This window comes from Artemia franciscana, chromosome 13, assembly GCF_032884065.1.
Source record: "Artemia franciscana chromosome 13, ASM3288406v1, whole genome shotgun sequence".
Taxonomy (NCBI): domain Eukaryota; kingdom Metazoa; phylum Arthropoda; class Branchiopoda; order Anostraca; family Artemiidae; genus Artemia; species Artemia franciscana.
Window position 1 is genome coordinate 33,801,731 of NC_088875.1, and position 24,473 is coordinate 33,826,203.

Genomic DNA, 24,473 nt, shown 5'->3' on the forward strand with positions numbered 1-24,473 from the left:
TACTGAAAAAGTTACTTTGAAGTAACTTTTCTGTCGTTCCAGCTGCTAAATAGCCTCAGCTGGAACGGAAAAAGTTACTTTTAGTAACTTTTCCGTAACTTTTAGTTACTTTTTGTCTCAGCTGGAACACGCTCAGAGCTTATGAACGCGAGGAGACTCCAACATTTATTTTCAAATTGCGAGAACATGTTCTGTTTCTTTTTAAAACATTGAGTAACTTTTCTGTCGTTCCAGCTGCTAAATAGCCTCAGCTGGAACGGAAAAAGTTACTTTTAGTAACTTTTCCGTAACTTTTAGTTACTTTTTGTCTCAGCTGGAACACGCTCAGAGATTATGAACGCGAGGAGACTCCAACATTTATTTTCAAATTGCGAGAACATGTGCTGTTTCTTTATAACATATTGATTTGCTGGAAAAGGGTAGGAGGAAAATGACAATATGTCAATGATATATTTTTTATCATATCTACATAATATGAAATCTTTTTATATATTATAAAAAGGTCTAGGCTACATTGCTGATTCGCCACAATTCTATATGAGGGGATCTTGAAAGTAGGCTAGTTGAGGGGGAGCAAATGAAACTAAACTATAAGAAGTGAATTCAAAAACTATTTAAAGGTTTACTACTGAATAAGGATGGTTCTTTCTTAAAAATAACTTGTCTAGAGTAAATATTTTGTAGTCAGACACTTCAGAAGGAAACCTGCTAGCCTATACTAAACAGAAAAAAGCCTAGGCTAGTACAATTTAATTTTGGTAATTACCTAGTTTACCATATAATTTATTTAAATGGAAGTGCTCAGGTCATTTGATGCCTTTTTTAATGCTCTTTCATAGTTTAGTGATTGCCTCTTGGACTAATTAGCCTACATCTTGAGCCCTTAAAGGAGTCTCAAAGGTATTTGACTGTTTTAACCACACAAAGAAATTTTAAACAGTGGTAAAGTTATTGGAAAGTGGTTTGAAACATGCCATTAATCTATAAATAACTTGTTCAAAAGTAGGCCAAATAGGCTATACTCCAAAGATATATTAGTAAATTTCTAGTGGGTCATATAATTTAGCTAAGATGAAAGTGAAAACATCATTTCATGCCTTTTTTTATAAAACTACATTTTTTAAAACTTTATAGCTAAAAACTCTTTCATTGTTCAAAAAATAGTTCTGGGGCTAAATGCATCTTGAGCCTTTAAATGGGCCCTAAAGGTATTTCATATGAACTATTAAAGAGCATAAAAAAAGCATCAAATGATGTTCTCACTTTCATCCTAGCTAAATTATATACCTATAAGTTTGCAGATTTGTTTTGGGTGTCCTTCTGTTATGTGGGAGGGGTCAATCTCCAGGATCTCATTTTCTTGATTGGTTTAAAGGAGTTTGTGTGCCTACATCATGTCCACACGTTTCTGCCTGTAGACTAAATAGGGGAGGTTGAATTCCATCAGCCATTCACTATAGGGCTTGTTTTCCATTGTGGCAATCAGCTTAGTGGCCTTTTGTTGGATTTGCTCAAGAACTACCTTGTCCTTTTTTAATTAAGGAGTGGCTCTAATTAAGGAGTGGCCTTACTCATGTCATGGTTAAAAAATATATGTAACTTACAAATTAACTTATGTAGCAAACTTCTATATTTGTATGTTTTTATTGCATATATGAGGGGGTTCACCCCTTGTCAATACCTTGCTCTTTACACTAAAGCTTAAAGTTTGTCCCAATTCCTTAAAAATGACCTCTGAATCATAAAAGCCATAGAATAAATAGTTGAAACTACTAAAAATACTTTAGAGTAAAGAGCAAGGTATTACAAGCAGGTAAACCCCTCATCTCCGAATAATTTCTGTTTGTTTTAAGTTTTAATGCTGCTCCTCACTTTCAATAGAAAATTTTTTTCATATTTATTTTTCATTGTTTTTTAAATAATGCTGCAGGGGAGTAACTCGTCCCCAAAGACATAGCTATTAGGTTTTTCAACTATGGTGAATAAAATGGCTATCTCAGAATTTTGATCTGGTGACTTTGGGGAAAAAATGAGCATGGGAGGGGGCCTAGGTGCCCTCCAATTTTTTGGTCACTTAAAAAGGGCACTCGAAGTTTTAATTTCTGTTAGAATGAGCCCTTTTCTGACATTCTAGGACCACTGAGTCAATACAATCACCTTTGGGGAAAAAACCCTAATAAACATGCATCCATGATTTGTCTTTTGGCAAAAAATGTGAAATTCCACATTTTTGTAGGTAGGGGCTTGAAACCTCTACAAGAGGGTTCTCTGATACGCTCAATCTGATGGTGTGATTTTCGTTAAGATTGTATGACTCTTAGGGGGTGTTTTCCCCCCTATTTTCTAAAATGAAGCAAATTTTCTCAGGCTTTTAACTTTTGATGGGTACGACTAATCTTGATGAAACTTATATTTTTAAAATCAGCATTAAAATGCAATTCTTTTGATGTAACTATTGGCATCAAAATGTTTTGGTTACTATTGAGCTGAGTTGCTCCTTACTATAGTTTGTTACCACAAACTGTTTGATAAGGGATAGCTCATTTATGTATATATTGAACAGGGTAGGGCCCAGGACACTGCCCTGGGGGCCCCACTGGTGACTTTGACTTTAACAGAGAGTGTGTGACTGTTTGGTCCTGTGGTCACTTTCACTTGCTGTATTCTGTCTCTCAGAAAATCCTTGATCCAACCAATCACTTGTGGACTAAGAGATATGGTATATAGCCTGTTAATGAGGTAGCAGTGACAAACTTTGTCAAAAGCTTTGGCTAGATCCAGCAGGATTATATCCACTTAAGTGAACATATCCAGTTAAGTGGACATTTTTTTGCTGTTAGATATTTGCCATCAACTAACAATAGCACTGAATTTGGCAATGAGAAACTTGTCTAATAATAGTATTAATTTATCAAGATCTATCTGAATTTGAGTTGTCACAGTGTATACTTGCACATCACAGAGTTATTTGTTCCTTCCAGACCCTAACTTGCCCCCCTTCCCAGACCACAGTTAACCTCCTTTCTATCTGAAATTTAGTCTTGTTAAAACTAAGATAAGAAAAAAAAATCGTCTTAAGACTAAGGTAAGCCTGCACAATACAAGCATCCTGGGAATATAATTATAATTATCTTTATATCTTTGCCTTTATTTTGGCAATGATTTTGACAAAATTATGCCCCTGATTACATTTTATTTTATCCAATTTTGGAAGCACTAAAATCACTGAAAGTTTTAGCTATCAGACCTTTCATTGTTTGAAAAGATTGCCAGATTTGTTTTCATCATTTGTCAGTATTAAGTAAAAGCTTCAAATAAATGCATTCTGTAATGACTATTCTTTTCTGAGATATTCTACCTATGTACAGCTGAAGAATCTACTCTGCTAATAGCCTTCTTCCAGGAAAATAACAGCAATAGGCAGCCAAGATAATCATTATGTTCTGAGTGTCAACATTTTGAAAGACATTTGAATATTATTGCATATGGAATCCCTCCCCCCTTCCTAGATTGATGATGCTGTTTTCCTGAACAATTATTTTCGCCACACTTATGGACTAGACATTTTTACCCCCTCCCCAAATAGCCAACAACTGGCAATAACCCTCTGGTAGCTGCCTCCTTTCTATGTCTCCATCTTGTTTACTGAATCAAAAAAACAGATCATACACAAATCATTTGAAACTAAAGGAACAATCTGTTTCTATGGTAACAGTTCAAAGGAAGATTGTACCAAGCTCTAGTCAAGGAGTTGAAATGCTAGAAAGCTAAAGGAGAATTAGATTTTGATAATTGAAAAGGGTGCTATCATACAAAAAAAAAAACAATTAGAGTTATCCCCCTGACTGCTCTGATATCCCACTAATAATTGTGCCTTCTTGTACCCCTGTAAATGATTGAAATGAATATGGATTAGCACCACCTAATCTTGTCTCTCAACTGCATAATAGTGTTCATAATAGTATTTCTTTGTCTGATGCTGACCTTTCTTTTGCTTCTATTTCAAGTGTTTCTACTATGACTTAACTTGCTCACTTATAGTTTCTTCTTTGTCTTTCACAGTGATGTATCCAATAATATATTAGTTCTTTAGTTCCTGCTTACTCTAGTCCTGCATCCTCTTGGATTCTTACCTCACAAACAATGAAGCTCTTTACCTCCAACGTTGATAGCCTCCCTAATGAACTTTCTGAACTTACCTTTGGTATGATAATGAAAAAGTGGATCTTGTAGCAATTGTAGAAGTTGCACCAAAAAACACCTTGTCAGCCTTATCATTTTATGAAATTAAAATCAATGGTCATCAACTCTTTTCAAACATGAATTCCCCACTTTGCCACAGAGGAATTCGCCTGTATGTCAGGGATGGACTAAAGGTAAGTCTCATCCATCCTAATTCTGTGACTGTTGAGAGAATTGAGTCTGTTTAGATAAAAATACATAACCAAACATCATCAATTGTGGTGGGTGTTGTATAAAGAAGCCCCTGATCTCCCAGTGTTTTCAACCCCTAATCTAATTTTGGTGCTATGCTTCCCCATGTGATGTCCAGTTTCATAAATTATGATCTTGTCCTTCTGGGGAACTTTAATCATCCTGAAATTTAATGGATTAGTGGATCTGGTTTTGTACAAGGGATTTTCCTTTTTTTGTCTTCTCTCTCTGATAATTCTCTGTCCAACAATATCTCAACCAACAAATTTCAGAGAGGGTCAAGCTTCTAACACTCTTAATCTGGTTATTTTCACTAATCCAGACCTTCTTATTAAGAAAATAATATCCACCCACACCTGTTGGTAATAGCATTAGTAATTGTAATTATTTTGGAGCTATAATATCTACTAAACAAGCATCTTCTAAGCAACAAAAATATATCAATTACAAACTAGTCTCCAAAAGACTTGTCAATGTCAGTTGGAAACAACTTGTTACTGATAATATTAATGCGAGTTGGTCTAATGCCAAAAATGAAATTTTGCGTGCTGAGAAGTCTTGCATCAGAATTTTTGGGCAAAATAGGCCAAGATTTTACCTTTTTTAACTACCAAAATAATAAGCTAATTAATAGAAACACTGTGCATGGAGTCACTACAGAAACAAAAACTCAGAAAAGTATCAAGTATCAAGTCTTAAAACTTTTTGTAACCAGACAGCCAAACATATCAAGGAGTTTAAGAGAATCATTCTAATGAGATCAATTCCAATGTTTCAGAAAGGTGGAAATGATTTTACTGAAGATTAGCAACATATTAGGATGACATCAGTGGTTGTTAATGTTCTTGGAAGATCAATCAATTCTGCAGTTATTAGACATCTCAAAGCAAATGATCTTGCTCAGCTCAAAGCATGGCTTTTGTTCTGGAAGATCTGCTTATACCAATCTCCTTGAATCATATGACCACATCACTAAGTTACTTGATACTGGGGTGCCTGTTGACATGATTATGCTTGACTTTTCTAAAGCTTTTGACAAAGTTTGTCACAAGCAATTTGCAATTATATAATGTGGAGTCAAGCGTAAAGAGAAATCCCTGCTCTGGATCCTTTATTTTTTTTTTTCTTTGCAATCTCAATGTGTCAAGTTATTTAATGGCTGTGGTCAAGATATTATTTCTTCCTCTATGCATGTCTTGAGTGGAGTTCTTCAGGGAAGTATTTTGGGTCCTTCACTATTTGATATCTTCATCAATGATGAAGATATTATAATGATCCTTCCACTATCAGCAGTAAATTGACACTATGCTGACAACCTGAAGTTTTGTTGATCAGCCTTGTTGTGTGAAGGTCATGCCCTTCTACAAAGTAATTTTGGACTGATTTGTCAATGGGCCAAGGCTTGGCCTTTTGAAGTCCATGTTGCTAAGCGTCATGTCATTCACTTTGGCAAAATGAATCCTTGTTGCTCATATTTTTCTCACGCCACCCATTCTTCTCTGTAAATAATGAGCAAGATCTTGGAGTAACTATTGACACTGAACTAAAATTCAGCACTTATGCTAAGAAGTTTTGCTGCTTGTGCTAGTTCAGCTATGGGGCTGATTAAGTGTATTCTTTCCCTTTTTCCCCCTCAAGTCATTAGTCTTCTGTACAAGGGACTTGTGCATCCCAAGCTTGAAGTTACAATGTCTCTAATCTCAGCTTATTTTAAGAAAGACATTAAAGTTGTGGAAGATATGCAGATGGGTGCCACCAAAATTATATATGGCATGCAGGAGCTTTCCTATCCTGCAAGACTATCAAAGCTGCAACTCCCAACACTTATATACAGAAGAAATTGAACTGAGCCCATTCTAGCCTATAAGTTAGTAAGGGCTAATACTCTCCCAGCATTATTTCCTACTGTTGACCCTAAGTCAAGAACTAGAGGTCATCAACTGAAACAAGTTAAGCAGTCTACTTTATCCAGAGTTGGCACTCAATTCTTTTCTTTAAGAATCATCAACAGTTGGAACAAACTCTTTGAAAAAACAGTTACTGTTGAATCCATTGACATTTTCAAACAAAGGCTGAATGCTGAGTGGTCCTCCAGAGAGTGTAAACTCAACTGGGAAGCTATTGATCTTCCAACTGCACTGGGTCATTAAAGAACTTTGAAATCAGCTCAAATCATAAACTCTGGAGCCTGACAGGGAGAAATCCTTAGGCTGCTCCAAGATCCAATTTAAGGTAAGGTAATTACAGCTGGTAGAATTCTATTTAATGTTGAAAAAGAGACTAAAACCCAAAATTAAATGAAAAAGTATTACCAAGCTACTATGTTACCTCTGAATTCTAAGTCTTAGAAATTTGCCTATTTAACAGGTCTACACCTATTGGAATTTTGACAAAACAATATCATACTTTAATTTTCAGTTTCTTTCTCTCTAGTTTTAGATTTGAAAATGCAATTCCTGTTATTTGAGCTGAATCTTAAGCCATAACATTGGTTTTTCCTACATTTAGTAAATGTAATGACAGATCTTTGAAACTTCATAAATCAGGATTGAACAAAATTGTGAATCTGAAACACTTTTCTTGTACTTCATGTAAGTTGAAAACCTAGGACATGCCTTCCCAGGACATACTTTAGTCTATAAAAGGAATGCAAATCACCCTACCCCCTTCCTTTTATACTTTTAGATGCTTCCCTCTCTACTAATAAAAAGTATAAAAAGTCATTTTATTGTAAATATTTCCAAGGTCTAGTAGCTATGTCTCTGTTTGATCCCGTGTGTGTCTCAAAAGACTAATGGTATTGAGGTGGAATGTCAGAGAATGTTGAAAGATATGTTGAACTAAATCAAAAGACACTATATGTATCTACCTTTCTATTATAATGAGCCAAATGGATATCTCAGAATTTCATTCAGATGTCTTTGGGGAAAAAGGGACATAGGAAGCAGACCAGTTGCCCTTCATTTTTTTAATTACTTAAAAGGGTGCTGGTCTTTTAGGACCCTTAGTTCGGTACAATCATCCCTAGGAGAAACAAAAATTTCCTATTAAATTTTGTAAACAAAACATATTCATGATCTTCAAATGACAACAAAGGCCATACTGTGGTTCCATCATAAAAACAACAAACTTGGAACTGTTTTATTCATTTATTTGAGTAGTCTGCTAAGAATGGCTCTTGGATATAGGGCCAAATTATTTTTAATGTCTGAACAAATTTCTTTATCTTGGGTAAATTCCCTGTTGTTTTACTTGTTGTTGTTTTTATCCATGATGATTCTTTTGCAAAAAATGTACAATTCCAGATATTTAGTTTCGTTTTTTTTTTAAAGTAAAAAATGATTGGAGAACAAACAGCCCCTGTCTTTGAAAAGTTCTGGTACTTTTGATATCTAAAAAGTGATCAATCATCCAGGATTTTTCTTTGGTAAAAAATAAACAATTTCAAACCTTTGTAGACAAAAGCTTTAAACCTCTACAGTAGAATTCTCTGATTGTTCTGTAGCTAGGGAGGGAGGCAGCTCCAGCCTCAAAGTGATCATTTTAATGTCAAAACATTCTACCTTTCATTAAGTCTTCAGGTAAATGCAGGATTAGTTTTGAGAAAGGGGTAGGGGGTGGGGGCAAAAATTGATATATTGGAGACCCACTAGTCCCTGCTCTAAAACTGTTTTGAGTGTCTGGTCTTTTTGGTACCCCTTAGAACATCTGATCAACATTTCGAGGTGCATATTTTCTACTTTCTCTGTGGCTGCTCAATTTTGCATGTAGGGGAATGTTTCATGGTTGGGATGCCAGCTCCATGTAAAAAGGAAAATGATTGGTTCCTTTTTACCCATATGCTAAATTAAAAGTTCAATTTTTGTTTTCTATTCAGTGTTTTCATATATTGTTTTACCTTAATTGAGTGAAACACCTATGTTTAGAAGCATTTAGTGCCAACAACTTACTGAACATGTTCTTACAAGGACTCTGGGTGCAAATATGGGCTTTTGTGTTTGTTATGTGCATCCAGAGGCTGAACATAAATTCAGGGTGACTTTTATGATTCTATTATTTACATTCAATGAGTGTTAAAATGTTTGCTTTCTAGGAACATGTTCAAGAAATTGAAGGAGAAAATAGAAGAGACAAGTGGAGAAGATCTTAGAAATGCAGCCACATCTTTTATGCCTCCAATACCTGCTCTTAAGAAAGATACTAGAGCCTCTCAGGGAAGCATAGCACATGGATCTCAAAAAAGCCTTGCTAGTATATCTGCAAGTATGACATCTATAAGTGATCAGACTATTGTGCAAGACTTGTCCTCAAATCAGGTAGTGTCTTCATTTAAAATCAATTTTAAGGGTTGTTTAATTTCAGTTGTCACAGCCAAAGAAGTGGCAAGATTGTTGAAAACCATTTTGGGATGATTGAAGAACTATTGTGACTTATTTTGTTAAATTACCAACAAATTTTCAGATATACATGGTTAATATATTAGTTGTTACTACCTGGTATGGAAAAAGTTCCAAAGCTACCAATAGCAGAATTTGACAGAATTCCAAAAGCTGCCGACACTTTAGCAGCACAACTTGTGTTTTGACAGTTTTTCTTTGAGCAAAAAATATTTTTATACGTAAGTATGGTATTTTCAGACAAAATCTGACAGCAAATTTGGAAACTGCCAAGTAGCATTGCTACTTTGTTACCCCACTTTTTGCATGGTGGGCTGCTACATTTTCTTCTTTGTAGGCTGTTCACTGCACTAAAAGACAGTTGGCTATGAGTGTAGGACTTAAATATTTATTTACTTTGTATTTTTATATTTTATTAACTAGATGTCTGATATTATGGATATTATTCTGATGTTATTTTACGAATAACTATATCCTTCTGGGAATGACTTCTAAGTTTAGTCCCATATTTGCTGTTTTCTAAAAAATCAGAAACTTTTAGTAGTAAGTCCTTTGTGCATAAAGGAGTGCTAAATGGATGTACTGAAGACTTCTTTTTATTGACAAACTTTTTACTTAGATTACTGTGACTTTTGGATGATCTATAAAACTTATATAACATTTTCCTCTGGTAGTAAACACTGTATGAATCATGGCATCAGATTCAACACCATTTTGAGTGTAACTGAAACCCAAGCACCTAATCCCTTGCAAAATTGAGACATGATACATGATAACACATCTAATGGTAACACATGATACATGATAACATGATACATGATAACACATCTAATGATGTGTTATGACAATGATGTGTATAAATGACAATGAGGGACAAAATAAAAAAAGAAGAAATAAGGTCTAATGTTGTAATTTAGATTGACTTGTTACTCTTCAAAATTGAGTCAAATGGGTGATCTGATTTTAATGAAGGTTGAGATTTAGATAGATACCGTGTCTCAGAGCTCTTATTCAAAATTCCAACTGGATCTGGTGACATTGGGGGGAATTGGAGGGGGAAACCTAAAATCTTGGAAAACGCTTAGAGTGGATGGATCGGGATGAAACTTGGTGGAAAAAATAAACAAAAGTCCTAGAGACGTGATTGACATAACCGGAACGGATCTGCTCCCTTTCGGAGAGTTGAGGAGAGGGTTAATTCTGAAAAATTAGAAAAAATCAGGTATTTTTAACTTACGAAGGAGTGATCGGATCTTAATGAAATTTCATATTTAGAAGGACCTTGTAACACAGATCTCTTACTTTAAATCCCGCAGATCGAGTGTCATTGGGGGAGTTGGGGGGACCGGAAATTTTGGAAAGCACTTAGAGTGGAGAGTAGGATGAAACTTGATGGGAATTAGCACAAGTCCATAATACGTGACTAACATAATTGGACCAGATCTGCTCTCTTTGGGGGAGTTGGGTGGGAGGGGGGTAGTTCAGAAAAGTGGGAAAAATTAGGAATTTGTAACTTACTAACAGGCAATCAGATCTTAATGAAATTTGATATTTAGAAGGATCTTGTGCTTCAGAGCTCTTATTTCAAATACCGACCAGATCCGGTGACATTGGGTGGAGTTGGAGGGGGAAACCGGAAATCTTGGAAAACGTGAAAATTGAGGTATCTTTATCTTATGAATGGGTGATCGGGTCTTAATGAAACTTGATATATAGAAAGATCTTATGTCTCAGATGCTCCATTTTCAATTTGAATTGGATCTTGGCACACAGGGGGTTGGAGGGGTAAACAGAAATCTTGGAAACCAGAAATCTTGGAAAACGCTTAGAGTGGAGATATCGGGATGAAACTTGATGGGAAGAATAAGCACAAATCTAGATACGTAATTGACATAATTGGAACGGATCCGCTGTCTTTGGGGGAGTCGGGGGGGGGGGGGGATTTCCAGTGCTTTGGCGAGTTCGGTGCTTTTGGACGTGCTAGGACGATGAAAATTGGTAAGCGTGTCAGGGACCTGCACAGATTGACTTGATAACACTTGTTTCCCCGATTAGACCATCTGGGGGTCTTTAAGGAGAGGGAATATTGAAAAAATGAGGTATTTTTGCTTGCGAATGGGTGATCGGTTCTTAATGAAGTTTGAAATTTAGAAGGAGCTCGCGTCTCTCGACCGTATCTGGTGATATTGGGGGAGTTGAATGGGGAAACAGGAAATCATAGAAAACACTTAGAGTGGAGAGATCGAGATGAAACTTCGTGGGAAGAATAAGCCTAAGTCCTGGATACGTGGTTGACATTGCCGGACTGAATCCGCACTCTTTTGGGGAGTTGGGGGGGGGGGTGTTAATTCGGAAAAATTAGAAAAATTGGGGTATTTTCAACTTAAACACGGGTGACCGGACCTTAATGAAATGCGATATTTAGAAGGAACTCATGTCTCAGAGCTCTTATTTTAAGTCCCGGCCTGATCTGGTGACATAGGGGGGAGTTGGAGGGGGAAACCAGAAACCTTGGAAACCGCTTAGAGCAGATCGGGATGAAACTTGTTGGTAGAATAAGCAAATGTCGTAGATACGTGACTGACGTAACCGGACTGGGTCTGCTCTCTTTGGAGGAGTTAAAGGGAGGGGGTCTATTGCTTTGACGAGTTCGGTGCTTCTGGACGTGCTACGACGATGAAAGCTGGTAGGCGTGTCAGGGACCTGCACAAATTGACTTGATAAAGTCGTTCTCCCCGATTCGACCATCTGGGGGGGCTGAAGGGAGAGGAAAATTAGAAAAAATGAGGTATTTTTAACTTACGAATGGGTGATCAGATCTTAATGAATTTTTATATTTAGAAGGACCTCGTGTCTCAGAGCTCTTATTTCAAATCCCGACCGGCATTAAGCCTCTGATTTTTTTTTTTAAATCAATCTATTGATTCTTAGAAGTTTGCTAGAGCTCATGCCATATGAGCTCTTGGCTCTTCTGACCTCATCACAAGTGTCATATGAGCTCTTAGCTTTCGCTCATTTATGATATGTAGTGCTCATTTTGATTTTTTAATTTATACCCACGAGAAACATGATATAAATTAAAGAAACCTAAGTAAAGGTAAACTAAACCTAAGTAAACCTAAATTAAAGAAACCTAAGTCGTATTTTTTTTTTTTTTTTTTTTTTTTTTTTTTTTTTTTTTTTTTTTACTGATGCTTTACATTTGACTGAATATAAAAGAGCCAGTTTTTCCAAAAAGGCACAATTAAAAAACTAAATAAAAAACTAAACAGGGCTTCATTGTTCATGATAACCAAGCCCTGAATAATTTATAATCAATAAAAACAGTTATTTTTGGACTTTATGAAAATTTGAAGTTTTCAAATTGAACTTTATGAAAAGTTTTCACATTAACTTATATTCAAATAAAGCTGAAACTTTTTGAATAGAAGTCACTTTGGATATACCCCGGCTAGCAAAATTGTGGTTCGGAAAAAAAGTTGATTGTTCAGATTTTCCCGAAGTTTTCTTTGAAGCTGTCTAAATATTCCGATCCAAACCACGAGGCTATTTATAGAAACTAAATAAAAACATTAGCTGTATTTATTTTATTTTTTATCTCATTTTTCACTGCTGCTTTACACTGCTATGAAAAACAAAATGTCAAGTTTTGCCAAAATGGCACAATAGGTATATGTATGTGCTTAGAAAACTAGGTGACGTTCTGCATGCTAATTTAGCCCTATATAATCAAAAATAATCCTTGGAGCACATTGGGCTGACATGCAAAGGTTTCTCTTTCGCGTAAAATGCCATTTATGACTGGTAAAATTGCAGTTGGTTGGCGGTGCTAGTATGATCACATGGTCCGCATGGGAAAAAGACACCCCTCCCCATGACATGTGAGCTGGGTCCCTCTCGGTATCACGGTATTGGAAAAACTTTTGATCAACACAGTCAAATTTACAGTTTTTTTGTTTTTTTCAATGATCTATTGTCAGCGAAAAGTATTTTGTAACAAAAAGTAGTTGTATGTATTCAGAAAATCTCAAATAGGATCCAAATAAACTTAAACTTAGGTTAAACCAAAATAATAACAAACTAACACAAAATAGATGAAGACGGTTAAATTATTCTCCTTTATAAATTTTGCTGAGTTTCGCTGTGTTATATGTGCATTATAAACTTTTTATTTATTTATATTAATCTCTTTTGAAAGTAGCAAAGTCTCGTCTTTTTTCACTTTAGTACACTCTTTGAGTTTTTCATATAAGAAGTGGGAGAAACGTCTTTTTTCTGGTTTGGCAAGGCAAAGTCAAGTACATTTAAATGGGATTTGGGAGTTCGAAACCATGTTCTTTTTCTTTCAATTGGGCTTAGTCTTGACGATCATGCTAATATTTTAGTTTCTCTGGTTAAATAAGATAAAAAATTTTAAAATTACTTTAAAAATCATTTTCATGATCATTTAAAAATCATTACTCACTTAAAAAAATCTAAACGAAATAGTGTATTGCTACAATATTAACACTAAAAACACTATACAGATAAAAACAAAGATGAATGTTGATAATCATATCAAACAGTTCTTGGTAACGAACTGTAAGTAAGGAGCGACGCGGCTCAATGTCAACCCAAACTCTAAGAAGCAATAATATTTTATGTATAGAATCTAATAATTTAATAAGCAATAATCTAAGAAGCTATTATTGATAATAATAGATACATCAAGGGAATTGAATTTTGATGCTTATTCAAAATATGTAAAGTTCTTTAAATTTAATGATACCCATCAAAAGTTACGAGTCTGAGAAGATTTTTCCAATCTTTGAAAAGGGGGAACACACCTCACAATATCAAGTGATCTTAATGAATTCAATCCATCAGATTTAGCATACCAGAGAACAATACTGTAGAGGTTTCAAGCCCCTTCCACAAAAGGTTTCAAGCCCAAAGCCACAAAAATCTGGAATCTTGTATTTTTTGCCAGATTTGGAATATTTTTTTCTATGGGTGATCATATCGAATCATTGATCGTATAAGATCGGGAGAGGGCTCATTTGATTGGAAATCAAAAGTCCTAGTAACGTTTTTAAGTGACCCAACATATTGGAGGGCAGCCATCCCCCCACGCTTATTTTTCCCCAAAATCAACTGATCAAAATCATGAGATTGCCATTTTGTTCAGCAGTGTCGAAAAATTTAATAACTATGTCTTTGGGATGACTTAGTATCCTTCAGTCCCAGGGGGAAGGGCTGAAAGTTATGAACTTTGCCTTTTATTTACACATAGTATTGGCTATTGGGAAGTATACAGACATTTTCAGTGGGTATTTTCTGTGGGGGGATCAGGAGAATTACGTGGGAAGATCTACCCATGGAATTTTTTATGGGGGAAGGAAATTTTCCATGGATGGGGCAGTCGGATTTTCCAGCATTATTTAAAAAACGATCAAGAATTAAATTCAAAAAGCTAGTTTTTTTAATTGAAATGAAGAAGCAACATTAAAACTTAAAAGAAACAGAAATTATTACCTAAATTAGGGGGTCAATCCTCATCAAAATCTCGTTGTTTACACCAAAATTTGAGTTGGGACAAAATTCGAACTTTAGCGTAAAGAGTGATGTGTTGACGAGGGACGACCCTCCTTTTCTAAGTAGTAATTTCTTTTTCTTTTAAAGTTTTAATGTTGCTCCTTACTTTCAGTTGAAAAAAAAACTTTTTTTGTTTAATGGAACTAAGGTAACAAGAAGAAGACATAGTAGCATTAGGCCTTAAATTTTGTGACTTTTTATTTATAAAAAAAAGCATTAGTAAAGGTCTTGTCCTTGTATGTATACCAGACAAATACATTAAAGTGATTAGGGTTATGTATGAGAATAACACTTCTGTGGTTAAAGTAGAAATGAGGTGAGCAGCTGGTTTCGTATTAAATTAGGAGTTAAGCATGGTTGTGTTCTATTCTCCTTTACATTGATCAGTTTGATGTATTTTATCTTAAAAAAGCACAGGAAAGGCGATGGGAGACCACATAATCAAATGGGAGAGAATTTCTCCTGGAATTAGATTATGCTGATGATTTAAGCATTCCAGATGAAAGTTTGGGTAAAACGAATGAGCTTTTAGAGTTTTGCGAGTTCAAGCTGCTAGAATAGGCTTGAAAATAAATGTTAAGAAGACTAAGTCACTAAGGCTAGGTATAAGTGAAGACATAAAGGTGACATTGGGTAACGAAAAAATGGATCAGGTGGACAGCTTCACTTACTTAGTATTATTAGTAAAGACGATGGGAGCAGTGACGATGTTAAAAGTAGAATATCCAAGGCTCAGGTTTTTTTTTACAGTTAAAAAAAAGTTTGAAAGAATAGGAAGACAAGTCTCCAAAACAAGACTAAAATATTGAAAGCTGCAGTGAAGACAGTAGTCAAACATGGCCCTGAAGTGTAGGCGCTCCAAAAAGCGGATGGAGATTTGATAGATGTTTTTCAGAGAAATTTCATACGGATTGTTCTGGTTAGCCGGCTGACTCACCGTATTTCAAACATTAGGCTGTACGAAAAGTATGGTTCAATCCCGCTTTCTAGGGATATAATGAGAGAAAGGTTGGGATGGCTAGGGCACGTTCTGCAGATGAAGGATGAGAGATTGCCAAAAAGTGTTCTTTTCGGCCAACCCCCTAGGGCTAGACGGAAAGCAGGTCGTCCGTAGTTGGGGTGGGAGGATCTCATAAAGAAAGATTTAAAGAAAATGGGAACTTCCTGGGAGGCTTTGAATAAACTGGGATAGAGGAGGAGTATACATAGCTGTGTTGACCATGGGTGACCTGATCCTGCAATAAGTCGTTAGTAGTAGTGGCAGTAGTATAAACGTGGGGCTAAAAATCTTACTTCAAGGATTTGTGACCATGTTGATTCCAATGGTACACTTTTTCTTTGGTCTGCTTCCATTTTCATCAGTTTTCAAGCTCTTTTTCGTAGTTCCCACTAAGCTGTTTTGGCGATCAGCTTTTAATATTTAGATAAAGCGAAACAATATTTATAATTCTTGAATTAGCTTTAAATGACTCTAAACGTGTTTTAAACCTTTGGCTACTATGGCCTGTGGTTAAATCTTTACTAGGTTCCAGCTATTGTGGCAACCGTGATCTTATTTTAGTTAAGTAAAGCCCATTGAGCATTAATAATAGAGAAAGCATATCTAGGGTACGGATTAGTGTTTGTTGCTTAGATAACTTCTATTTTTTAATTGTCTTTTTAGTATGGCAAAAAATATGTTGTTTTTTTTTTTTTTTAGACAAAAGGAGAAACTAAGCTTGGAAACGCTGATCAGAAGGCTGTCTTTGAAGAAAAAGAATCCCAATGTAGTTTTCCAAATGAAAAATGTGATTTAATGGAGCAGCTTATAGATGAAGTAAACGAACTAAAACAGGCGCTCAAAGATAAAGATACCTCGATACATGCATTGAGTGATGCCAATAAAACCCTGGAAATTAAATTACTTGAAGTCAGTGACAGTCTAAAGGTTAAAAACAATGAACTAATATTTTACATGGATGAGTTGGAAAAACTGAATAATCGTAACGTAGCTTTGGAACATGAAAAATTATTATCGTCATCAGCAACTGAACTTCTAGAGAATTCAAAGAAAACTATCGAAGAAGACCTTCATCACCTTAGGGAGAGTAACAATAAGTTAAGTGATTTAAACGGTTATCTTGTTAAAAAAGTCTCTAGTTTAGAAGCAGAGGTGGAAGAGCTTAGTCAAAAAGTCATGTCTTCAAGGAATTTTGTGGACGTTGAAAATAGTGACTCTTATAAAATAATAGTCAGTCAAGTAAATAGCCTGAAGGAAGAAGTTGAAGAAAAGAATAAGGTAATTTTATATGATATGATGTTTTTGAATTCTGTAAGTTCAAACATAAAAGGGATTTTTTTTATTAACAATAACACATTTGTTTGGACAGGGGCGATCAGTAGATATTTTATTGTGATAAGGGGGGGGGATATTACAGTTTTTTGTTTAAGATTTTTCATGGTTTGGATTGCTCAAATAATGAATTTTGCGCCCAATGTTTCAGTTTTTCCGAAAGTTTTCTATCTAATCGGTGGGGAGAGCAGACTAATGGAATATTTGTAAATACGCATGACAGGAGGAAAAAGAGTGCTATCAATGTTTTATCTTAATTCAAAACACACTGTTCACGTTTTAATGTCGGACTACTGGGTTACTTTAGCTTTTAAAATGTTTTCATTTTAGCAGTGCATTTCATGCACAGAGAATTACATACTAATTGTAATTTTTCTACAAGAAATCTCCACTCACTCCCCATTTGAATAAAGAGCTCAGATAACACTTGTACTGGGTGAAAACAAAAAAAACAAAAAAGTTAAACCATGCTACATCAAAACTACAGTTTGTTCTCATTGTGTAGTTGCCAAGGTTATAGGATTTTCTTCATACTGGGGGAAATCCCCCTCTGTATCATTACAAAGATGAAGCCTAATGAAAAATAATAGCCTTATATCCACAAAGTTACCTTTCAAGAATTTTCACACAACATTATTTTTGAAGTCACCTTAAGATGCAATAGAATGGTGCCATGACCAATCCTTCGTGCAAAATGAGAGGGCCTACGTGTGTGATTGGAGACATTTCAAGACCTAACTATCGATTTTTAGCTTCTTAACTGGAAGTGTTAGTCACTAAATAATCTTTAAAAATCAGTGTGATAGTTTACAAAGACACTAATGCTAAAAACAGTAAAGACAAGAGTGTAAATTGACACTTTTACAATTATTTTTCAAAAGTATTTAGTGACAAGCGCAACCAGTGAAAAAGCTAGAAATCAGTAGCTAGGCCTTGAAATGTCTACAATCGTATAAATATGCCTTTTCTCATAGGTCTTCGAACACGATTTCAAAAAGCCAGTTAAAAGAAACTTCTCGAATTTAAAGCAATTGCTGAACATATCAAAAGCCTATAGGCTTGTTTTTAGTGTGCTTGGTATTAGTTTATCTGTACTCTTTCACAGTTAGTTTTCTCGAATCATATAGGTCTTTTCAAAAAATTCTTTTTTTATGAAAAGTTAGGTCTTGGTCACTGCACCACCCTTTTTCTGCCTTTTGCATATTTGGGTGAATTCAAAAATAACTTAAGCAGGTGAACGCAAAGTAGCTTTGCGGATACAAGGCTGTCTTCTGCCTAAAATCATCCATATTTGGTTTTGATATGTCAAGTGTCTGTTTGCAAGTTTTTCGAAATAATATTTGGACTCGTGATTTTTTGTTTTTTTTTCAGAATATAAAATATCTGCAACAACTTCTTTCTGGTGTAAGAAAAGAGCTTCAAAAGCAGATCAAAGTACCTGATGTGAAGGAAATAACAATTGTGCCTGATTGTGTCTCAGCACCAGAAGCAACCCAGCTGATCGACGCAAATAAAGAAGATGTGAACTTTCAATATTTGAAAAATGTTATTTTTAAATTCCTGACAAGTGATGATTATGAGGTAAAGCAGCATGGAATTTATATACTTTTGACTCAAGTTAACTTATTCTTCTTCTTTTTTTTCAACTGCAACTTTTAACTGTTTATGAAGACTAAAATGCAACATTGAACAAATTTTTTAACATTGTTGTTTACTTTGAAGTAACTGAATGTGAATAAAATATAGCAAATTTAGAATGGATAGACATTAGAATGAACAGTAATCTCATTTTTAGACATATATTTCAGAATAATGTATGTGTTGAAGAATTTTGCTTTTTTTGTCAGATTTTTTTTTTTTTGAAAACTAACACTGTCCATTTCCAGAAATTCTTTTCGTAGAAATTCTTTTGATTATACATTTGTAATAATCGATTCCGTTTTATTAGTCCTATAAGCAATCATTTTTTATTGATTTATTTTTAAATTGCTGAAAAGAAATATTAGCTTCAGCTACCCTTTCTATAACCTCACATGGCTGGCTAGTTTTTACGGACACTAACTAATTTATATTAAGCGAGATTTATCAGTGAAAATTCTCAATATTTAAAGCTGCAAATAACTGCTGGGCAAATAATTTCAGCAGTTGAGCAGTATGTCATTTCAGATATCTTTTATTGTAGAAACTTGGCTGCTAATCCCTTTGATCATGGGTGTGCATCGTTTCCACTGCTTGAATTATGCACGAAAATTCTTTTCATGGGTAAAATCTTTGACATTTTTGCAATAATAGTCGAGATTGTAATCGAAATAAGAACTTAGAAAAATATGAATATTGCTTGCATTGTCATATTTAATGAATTTTATTTTGGCAAAAGTTTTGAACGCATTTTGACAATATAACTTGATAATCTTGCTTTGTTGCAAGATTTTGATTTGGGAGTCCTAAGGATAATCTATTCGTTGGGTTGTCAATGAAGAGTAGATTCTCTCAGTCGGATCGTCAATAAAATCACAACTCTACAATTCAATCATTAATGGAGAATGCCTTTAGTGTTAGAGTAAAGCTATTTTCTAGTAATAACCATTTTCCATTTCAGGGTAAACATTTAGTACGAGCTGTATCTACTCTGCTTAAACTAACAAAAGCTGAAGAAAAGTTTCTACTAGAGATGCTTGAATGGAGGAATTCCTGGTTTAGATCCCGCCCTAACTTACCTAAAGGTGAAAATCTTTAACCCCGTCAATGTTTTCTTCCTATCTTGTTACCGGGATTTTTTTAACTTAAATTCTTGTTCATTTCTTCCAAGAAATTCATTATTGGGTATGTCTAGCAGTAATGGCCTAAATGACCACAGGCCTACCAAAACTTTGGAATGCAGTGCAATGACCTTGTGAATGTAATAAAGTACCCGTTGCTATTTCTTTGATTTTATGCGTCAAGTTCACTTGTGTCGTATCTTATCTTAGTGTCAAACAATTGATTCAGGTACCTATGTAAAGACAGAGAACGTGTTGGGTTCTTCCAAATGGCCAGACTTTTGCGACTCCGCCATGTTCTAACTATATAATTAGTTGTTTTTTTTTCGCCTCAATTTGCCACCTAGCCCCTTCTAATCAGTCTTTTACCTGAAATAATTCTTCCACGAGTGCTTCTCTTGAATGGGTCCTAATTTTTTGTTTTCACAAAAAAATTCCCAAATTCTTAGAATTAATCCTCAGAAGTAACTAATCAAAGACATCTTTGTTTTCTAGAAACCAATATGACCAACTTTACATACAAATAAAAAAAAATTTCATTTATTATAAGTAAATTTTCATGAAAATCAATTTCTTTATTAAACATTAATTAAATTCACTAAATATTCATGTGACAAAAATCAATCAGTTTAACATTAAACATTATTTTTCAATCGAGCCGATTTTTCAAGTGCCTGTTCATTTTGTATGTTTATTATGTATGTTATTTTGTACTTGTTTAAAGGAGTTAAGAGATTGGAAATATAAAAGGCTCAATTTCTACTGAATAATTTTCATATTTTATTGTAACATATTCGAAACCTTTTGTGTCTTGAGGTCGCTTTTTTATGTTGGTTAAGTCGAAAAGACTTTCGTAAAGTGTCGTCTGTTCAGCAGTCTGATACTTCCACTGGACGTTCTATGCAGCTAACATTGTTCAGGCAAATAATATCCATGTGATATTGTCAGTAACGATGTGGCTTTACGGCTCTTTATGTATATATATAATGCATAGATGATATTTTGCCAATGAAGACTCCTATTTTATAAGATATTGTTGTTTGGATTTGCTGTTGCCTGAAGCCTCAAAAAGAAAGTGTATTTTTACGCCCAAATCTTCAAACTCGCCGTGAACCTTTAGATGAATACAGAAGGATGTGTAGAGGGGGATAGGGTAAAAACTTACTTCAAATGTTCCATCATTCCTGGGAATATATATTGGTGCTCTGGGGTGATAGTTCCTTTCTTATTGCAGAAATATTTTTTCTATACTACATAAAAGATTATGCATAACATTATGTTAATATAAATACAGAATATTTGACTATATGCCTTATTAATTCTTATTATTAAAATTTCCTGTAAAGCAACGGAATTTATTTGAAGAAAACCCAGGGGGGCATGTATTGTGGTTAAAATCACTTTTTTTTCACCTTTTAAAATCACCTTTGGCCCGAACAAGCAATCTGCCTCAACGGTAATGGAAATTCTAAAAACAGAATTTTGATCTATTCTACACACTTGCAGCGATTGTCCTTGTTTTTTGTTTTATATTTTTTATTTTTTAATATATTTTTTGTAATTTTTTTTTTTTTTTGTAATTTTGTAATTACATCCTCGACCTGATATGGCTGTTAACTATCTGGCGGACGGAGCACAGCTTGATATATTTTGATGTATCATTATATATCGATATATAAAGGTTAATGATAACCTTTGGTTATCATGATGTAAAATCACCTGGTTAAAATCACCCTTTTTTTTTCTTTCTTTTTTTTTGCTAAAGCAGCCATTTTCCAGTATCTTGTATCAGTATCTCTTGCAAACAACATTCGGACAATGGTCGACTTGGATCTTTGCAGACGTCATACGTATATTCTTTTCAATCTGTTGAAAGGGCTTTTATTTTGTCTTCATATTTCCCATCGTACATATCAGCTCTTAACTTTGTAGGCCGAAGAAATTTAATGAAAATTTTGTATAAAATGACTACTAGGGCCCTTTTTTTGTATTAGTAAACCCATTTCTTGACTTAAATTTTATATTTCTTTTTGTTTGATTGTTAGTTTTATTGGTTTGTTTAAATTTATTCTCTGCCAATTCTTATGTTTTTGAGCTTTTCCTCTGCATATTTGGCTCCTTGAATTAAAATTGTGGTGAGTTAGGTTTGATGTTGCTTTTGTAAAAAATTGCCTTCTTTTAGTAAGCTTGTACGGCGTTAAGATAGAGCAAAAAAATATAAATGAATATGCGTTATCCAGCTATTTTGTCTTTGGCCTAAATTTAAAAAGTAATTCCTGATTTAGCTTATCCATACTTTCTTAGCTGCACGATGCTGATGTAATATTTCAGTATTTAAGAGTTTTTCACTAGTTGTGCAGTGATAATCCATTTTCTGTCCTATTGCTATAAATTTGAGACCCAATCTGTTTCTCCTTCAATTGATAAGGTATAGATGGCAGTGTTTATTTGCTAAATATTTGGATCTGCACTTGTTGTTGGTCTTACCATTGAAAGTGCTTATGTTGCATCCCTATTTTAGACCTATTATGTGTTTCATGTCGGAAGTTTAGTACATTTTTACGAATTTATGTTCCCTGTTGGTTTATTATGCATAGTTTCATTCTACCTGTCTGTGCATAGTGTAATGCTAAGAATGACAAGTGGGATTTCTTCTTTTCTTCTAAGGAGCTATGGGATTTTTTATTTACACAATTTAGCCTTCTTTTTGTCTCTGGTTTTCCTCAGTGCATAGGTGGGACAGCATTTAATTTCTCAACTTATTGGATAAGGTTTAGCCTTATCCATAAAGCTCTTCACTTTTGCTGTATATTTTAGCAGAAATCGTTCCACTAGGATTTTCATAAAAGCCAGCAGCTTATGGAACATGAAGCAAATACTGCACTCGAAATAATTAAAATTTATCCATCCCACTAAACAAAAGGCGTGGGATAAATGTCTGCTAGTATTTTCGAAATATTTCTAACTCCGTAATTAAGCTATATTTGTGCTTTTTCCACGACAAGCTTTTTACACTGCTTTGAGTGCCTTGTTGCACATAATAAAAAGGGCTGCGTGACAGTATTCCTTTGTCCTCTGCGTCAATACAATCCAAGTTTTCTTTTTTATGTAACGTAAGAAACTTAGAAAATAGACTCCGATTTTACGTTACTCTTTACAATATCCGATTCTACTCGAATGTTTGGAAATATTTACAGTGACCAGGAAATGATGCACCATTCTAATCAAACTTTACTATAATAAACTTTGTCCTGAAAAATTTTGTCCAAAAAAAATGGATAATTTATATAGATTTACTGCAGTAAAAAAAAAACTGATTAAAGCCAGTGTTCTTTACGATAATCTAGATACTGTAATTACTTACTTTTGATAAAAAATGAATCCCTGGAAAGTTTCGTTTCATATTGATAACATATGTAGGCTACACTGGTCACTTGCTCTTAATAAAATAAAGCAAAATTAAAACAACACCAGAGGCATCTCACACTTTAGTTTGTGTTTTGAGAAATACCCTAGAGAAGAATTGTCTGAAACAAGTGCAATAAAGTGCAAAAAATAAATATTTCCTGTAGATGATACTCATCAAGATTAAATTGTTTGGTGTATGTAGATTATTAGGAAAAGATTGCCTTTGCCTAGTTTTGCAAGGCAGCATATAAAAATGCCAGAATTTCAAGTAAATTCAATGAGATTTCTAAAAAAAAATAACTATTGTCGTATTTGTAGCCTAACATCGTGGCATTCCTTATACTAAGGAAATTATTGTTCTTTGTAATGAGGTTTATGGGATTGTATGTAAAATGGCAAAAAGAGCAAGAAAGGACTACGTAATTTAAAAAACATAAAATAACGTAGAAAACATCAGGTATTTAATTATGTGACAACGTGAAAGCTCCATAATTCTTCGAAGAAAGGTTTTAATCTCTCTTGCTATTTCTGTGCATGGTAACTGTCTTAGAAAATTAATAAACCAACATAACAACAAAGTAAACAAGAATAAAAGTAAATGAATAATCATAGACAATGAAAACAAGAATTATAATGAAAGGATATTGTGAAAAAATTTGTAAAGAGCCTTTTTGAATTAAAGTACGGCAGCATTAAAACTTAAAAACCGACAAAAGACTCAAGACTCATTTTTTTTTTTATGGCGTTTTTTGGTTTTGTTGATGAAAAAAAACTAGTACCTAACTGCCCGGCGAAGTGTTGTTGTTTGGAGCTAAATTAAAAACCATAGATATCTTCTAAGGCTAAGGCTCGGGAATTAAATTCAGAAGCGTAAGAATTGAATTTTCTCTTACCTATATTTTGCTATTTGCAATTTTGCTTGAGCAACATTTACTTTATATGGATGGAAAATCAACCGTTAAATTTTGTTTAGATGTAAGTCTGTTCCTGTGATTTTGATTCTTTGGTCGTTTGTGAATCTAATCGTGTGAAATGTTCTTTGTCAGTTATCAAAAATTTTTAGCATACCAGTAACAGAGCTAGTCTTTTTGTGAATCCTTTTCTTTTCTTTTTCTCTCTTATAAGACATTAAGTTTTTAATAAAGATATACAGTATTCTGGTTGTGGATATCTTGGATAATCATAGTTTATGCACTAGCATATATTCTGCCGTAGTAAAAGCGATCTTGCCTACCCCATTGCTTATTCTAATAATTCGGGTAGAACTTTACTGTCATGTTTTTTTGTTTTTTTTTAACGTACAAACTGAGGTCTTTAAAAGCAGAATAATGTAAGCATTATTAGTTTATATAATTGGAATTCCCAGCCCCCCCCCTCCAACCTCGTACAAAGAGAACAATTGAGTTTCTTTTTACTCGTGATTATTTGGGGAATTGACCTGAATTATTATTTGTTATTCATCGAAAATTTAGTGCGCTAACAAATTGAAATACAATGTGAAATTTGTATAAATTCACAGTTAATTTACAGTTAATAATTTTATTAACTGTAATTAACTGTAAAATTAAT

The 24,473-nt window shown here is 34.2% G+C and overlaps 1 protein-coding gene across 1 annotated transcript; it reads left to right on the forward strand.

Moving 5' to 3' along the window:
* The first annotated feature begins 333 nt into the window (after positions 1 to 333).
* On the forward strand, positions 334 to 24,072 carry LOC136034840 (golgin subfamily A member 1-like). The gene is made up of 5 exons (XM_065716299.1): positions 334 to 419; positions 8,528 to 8,750; positions 16,105 to 16,683; positions 18,109 to 18,318; positions 19,337 to 24,072. Exons 2-5 carry the CDS (start codon positions 8,532 to 8,534, stop codon positions 19,472 to 19,474), a joined length of 1,146 nt encoding a protein of 381 aa, XP_065572371.1. The 5' UTR covers positions 334 to 419; positions 8,528 to 8,531; the 3' UTR covers positions 19,475 to 24,072.
* The last annotated feature ends 401 nt before the right edge of the window (positions 24,073 to 24,473 follow it).

Excerpts from the sequence above, each read along its gene's own strand:
- LOC136034840 (XM_065716299.1), top strand. The coding sequence starts at position 8,532 with ATGTTCAAGAAATTGAAGGAGAAAATAGAAGAGACAAGTGGAGAAGAT. Across the intron at positions 8,751-16,104 it reads AAGACTTGTCCTCAAATCAG|ACAAAAGGAGAAACTAAGCT; the intron begins GTAGTGTCTTCA and ends TTTTTTTTTTAG. Across the intron at positions 18,319-19,336 it reads TGACAAGTGATGATTATGAG|GGTAAACATTTAGTACGAGC; the intron begins GTAAAGCAGCAT and ends TTTCCATTTCAG.